Here is a 4,552-nt window from a genome sequence, read left to right on the forward strand (position 1 = left end):
GGCGACCGCGAAACGGCAGCAGCTTCTGCTTATCAGCTCTGAAACGGGACGGATGAGGAAGGCTGAGATTTTACAGCCTGACAGGGAGGGAGATAAGCAATCTGATGAATCCGAAGGCCAGAACACACACAGTGTGTGTGTGTGTGTGTGTGTGTAATACTTTGTGGGGACCATCTTCCTGACACATACTAAGTTGTGGGGACCCACTGCTCCTTGTGGGACCGAAGCCTGGTCCCCACAAGGGGAAACGCTGTTTTTGGGTCAGGGGTCAGAGTTAGGAATAAACTGTGAATTGAGTTTTGGTTGGTTAGGGTTAGGATAAGGTTAAAGGTCAGGTTTAGGCTGTAGAAATGAATGGAAGTCAATGGAAAGTCCCCACAAAGATAGTCACGCAAACATGTGTGTGTGCATGCGTGTGTGTGTAGGTGTGTGTGTGTGCATGTGTAGGTGTGTGCGTGCGCGTGTGTGTGGGTGTGTAGGTGTGTGTGTGTGTGTGTATGCGTGTGCGTGCGTGCGTGCGTGCGTGTGTAGGTGTATGTGTGTGTGTGTAGGTGTGTGTGCGTGTGTGTGTGTGTGTGTAGGTGTGCGTGTGTAGGTGTGTGCGTGCGCGTGTGTGTGGGTGTGTAGGTGTGTGTGTGTGTAGGTGTGTGTGTGTGTAGGTGTGTGTGTGTGTGCATCCATGCACGTGTGTGTACGTGTGTGTGTGTGTAGGTGTGTGTGTGTAGGTGTGTGTGCGTGCGTGTGTGTGTAGGTGTGTGTGCGTGTGTGTGCGTGCATGCGTGTGTAGGTGTGTGTGTGTGTGTGTGTACCTGGTGGACCTCGTGCCAGCCGTTCTCGTCCTGGCAGCAGACGGAGGCCTGCTGGCTGAGCAGCAGCTCGCAGCAGCCGGGGTCTCCGCCCGTCACCACGCTGTGGTACAGCGGCGTCAGGCCGCGGCTGTCCTTATAGTCTGGAGACGCTCCCAGCTCCAGCAGCGTCTGGATCCACAAACACACAACGTTCACATGTTTTATCACATCACTCACCTGGAAACACATCAACTGGGTTTTACATGTCTGTTCTAGAACCTGTTCACCCAGAAAATGTTTCTTAGAGACATTAACTCCACAAACATCCCAGTTTTTCTCTCCACCTGCATCACAGCGAATATTGAACCAAACTTGATCTGAACCAAATGTTAACATTTAATTCACCATCCTGGTTTATGACATTTCTAATAAAAGTTTAAAGTCAGAAAAATCTGAAATGCTTCTGTTTGTTTCATGAAACTAAAAACTCCTTAGAAAGAAATGACTAAAACAACCAGCTTCCAAAATAAGAGTGAAAATAATTTCATGTAATTTGAGCCGTTTGCAAAGTTACACTCAAAAATCAAAAGCTATAATTTGGTTATTTAGGTCATAAGAGGAAAAAATGGGGTTTCATTTTTTCAGTCTTATTTTCACCATCACCATGTGTCATTTAAAATATATATTTATATTCTACTCTAAATATTTTGTAAAATAATTAAAGTTAAGTTGATAACCAAGTTATCAATATGTTAAATATTTACATGATTAAAAATTCATCCAAATATTAAAAAAACTAAATTGTTTGCTGTACGTAAATATGTAAATGTAAATTTTTAACATTTAAATTATTTATCTACATGTTTTTAAAAACTAAATATGACAAACTGTGTTTAATTTGGAGCTAAATATTTCGTTTGGAGCAGCCGGTTTCCTGCATGTCTGTTCATAAAATCCACTGTGACGTTTTAAAACGATTCCTTTGTTTTCAGGGAAAAGAAGGAAAGTTTCTCATCTCACTGATCTGTTAGGAGAAAAATGTCCTGAGCTGATTTAACGTCTGAATGATGGTTTTCAACCTGTAGAGGAGGAAGAGGGAGTTTCCTCACCATGAGGATCAGCTGGTTCTTGGCGCGCGCGGCTTTGTGGAGGGACGTCAGGCCGTCCTTGGCCCTGAAGTCCAGATGAGCTCCTCCGTTCTTCAGAACCTTGATCATCTCCACGCCGCTGTCCAGCTGGGCCGCCGCCGTCAGCGGGCTCTCTGGAGGAGAAACACCATTCAGGAGGCAAATCCACTTCCTGCAGCTTTCAGCACCCAGACAGTAAAACGTTAGTTTTCTTAAGCTCAGCGTGGGAGACGAGTTCACAGCGGCTCCAAAGCTCCTGGGAGGAAGAGAGACATCTGAACCACAGGAGGAAACTGCATTCAGCACCAAACAGGCAAAACAAGACGCACAGCGAGCCTGGTGGTCCGAGGAAACGAGGAGCTCCGGCTGAGGAAGCAGAGGATCACAGGACTGGATGAGCGAGAAAAACCAAAAACTCCAGTAGAATGAAGACGTTCCAGAGTTTCCTCTCTGTTCCTCTGACGTATTCAAAGGTTTCATTTTAAATCTCTTCCAGCTTTTTGGGATTAGGAGGAAACTAAATCTAAAACCAGATTTTACGTTTAAATAATAATTTCCTCTGATAATGACGAAGACACCACAGAGTAATGAAAAACCAAAACCAAACAACAAACCAAAGCAACTAAACATGGAAAACAAAAATAAAACAGAACATGACTGGATTATTCAACCAGTTGATCAGTGAACCAGTTGGTCAGTGAACCAGTTGGTCAGTGAACTGGTTGATCAGTAAACCGGCTGATCAGTAAACCGGTTGGTCAGTGAACCGGTTGGTCAGTGAACCGGTTGGTCAGTGAACCGGTTGNGGTTGGTCAGTGAACCGGTTGGTCAGTGAACCGGTTGATCAGTGAACTGGTTGGTCAGTGAACCGGTTGATCAGTGAACTGGTTGGTCAGTGAACTGGTTGGTCAGTGAACCGGTTGGTCTGTGAACCGGTTGGTCAGTGAACTGGTTGGTCAGTGAACTGGTTGGTCAGTGAACTGGTCAGTCAGTGAACTGGTTGATCAGCGAACTGTTTGACACATCCAGTGTGGTTCAGGCAGCATAAATCACATGGAGACTTTTGGACCACAGCAGGTACGGGAAGCCAGAAGTGCCACAATTCAATAACTTTAAAAGTCCCAAAACTTAAAGCATCAGATTATCTTAAATAAATTATTATTTTTTACTATTTAAATATTCAGTAATTATTTTGTTTTGCATTTTTCCACTGGGTTACTTTGCGTTTCCATATTACTGCAGCCAATCAGCTGGGCTTACTCTGCTGCTGTGATTGGTCTGCAGCTGAGTGTTAACCAATCAGATGTTCGATTTCAGCAGGAGATATGAAGTTATTTCATTATGTAGTTTAGCACAGAGAGCCAGAAATAACAGTAATAAAAAGATATTTATATGTGTCAATCAAATTTAACTCAGATTCTCCCATTTAATTACGTAACATAAAACTGGATGGTAATTCATTACAGATATTATATGATAGGGTTGTACTAATTTACATATTTTATAGTGATATTTGGTGCAGAACAGAATAGAATTTAATTTCATTTAAAATAAATATCCGTTGTTCTGAGTTTCTGTGCAACAGCAGCAAATACTCACGCAAAGACAGAATATAAAGTATTTATAAAAAACAGAATAAAGAGTAAAATATTGTACAGTAAGGGCATAATTTCAAGGTAAAAGCTTCCAGATTTTCTGTGGGTTTCTCCAGATAACTGGAACCGAACGTCCTTCAAACTTCACTTTTCTTCCCTTCAGGTTTTTGATCTGATAAAAAGCAGGTCAGCTGGTTCTCTATTAATTATGAGGCGTAACAGGAAAACAGCAAAGAGGTGATTAAAGCAGCGCTGATGATGCTAAACAAGGTCATCAAAACAAGACACCAGTAGACAACAAACGTGTCCCAGTTCAACATAATTAGCTTATTGCGGCACCAGCAGCCRGCTTTTCCCAGAAATGATCAAATTAAAATATTGTCCAGGAAAAAGCAGCTTTATAAGGTCCGGCTCCCAGGAATCTAATGTGTGAAATGTTTRAAAAACGTCTTTGAAATAAAAGCTAAAGATTGAACTCTGGTCCTGAGCTGAAATCAGTCGGGAGACGGAAATACTTTCAGCTCATAAATAAAAACAGAAGCAAAGATATGAAACCACAAAGAGGCTGAGAGTTTGTGTCTGCAGGGGGAAGCAGAGTCGACTCCGGCTTTCCTGGAGGAAACACCTGGATCAGGGTTCAAAACTATAACGCTCTCAGAAATAACTTCAAACTGAATTTAAAAATGAGAAAAATCCTGAAAATTATCCAATGGAAATCTGATTCTGCTCTTTAATTCAACAGAATTATTTAAAAAACAATAATTAACAAAACAGGCCTGGACAAAAATGATGRTTTATCTAGAAAAGATTAAAATAATGTGAGCAAATGGATGTTAACCTCAGGTGACCAGAGGTTCAGGTGTCTTAAGGTACTGAAGGAGACGAGGAAGAAAACGGCCAACCTGCAGGTTAAAGGTAAAGACGGTCAGATGGTCAGATGGCCAGTCTGTCAGACGGTCAGATGGTCAGATGGCCAGTCTGTCAGACGGTCAGATGGTCAGATGGCCAGTCTGTCAGACGGTCAGACTGTCAGATGGTCAGA

At 42.5% G+C, this 4,552-nt stretch overlaps 1 protein-coding gene across 9 annotated transcripts in view; it reads right to left on the reverse strand.

The window, feature by feature from the left end:
* The window catches only part of LOC103463007 (SH3 and multiple ankyrin repeat domains protein 2), a 185,821-nt gene that overhangs the window by 98,850 nt on the left and 82,419 nt on the right, over nucleotides 1–4,552 (reverse strand). For all 9 annotated transcript variants that reach the window (XM_017303933.1, XM_017303932.1, XM_017303931.1 and 6 more), the window contains 2 exons: nucleotides 1,898–2,049; nucleotides 810–977 (listed from right to left, as the gene is read on the reverse strand). In XM_017303933.1, coding sequence (XP_017159422.1) covers nucleotides 810–977; nucleotides 1,898–2,049 — 320 coding nt within the window. The remainder of the gene's footprint in view (nucleotides 1–809; nucleotides 978–1,897; nucleotides 2,050–4,552) is intronic.

This window comes from Poecilia reticulata, linkage group LG3, assembly GCF_000633615.1.
Source record: "Poecilia reticulata strain Guanapo linkage group LG3, Guppy_female_1.0+MT, whole genome shotgun sequence".
NCBI lineage: Eukaryota > Metazoa > Chordata > Actinopteri > Cyprinodontiformes > Poeciliidae > Poecilia > Poecilia reticulata.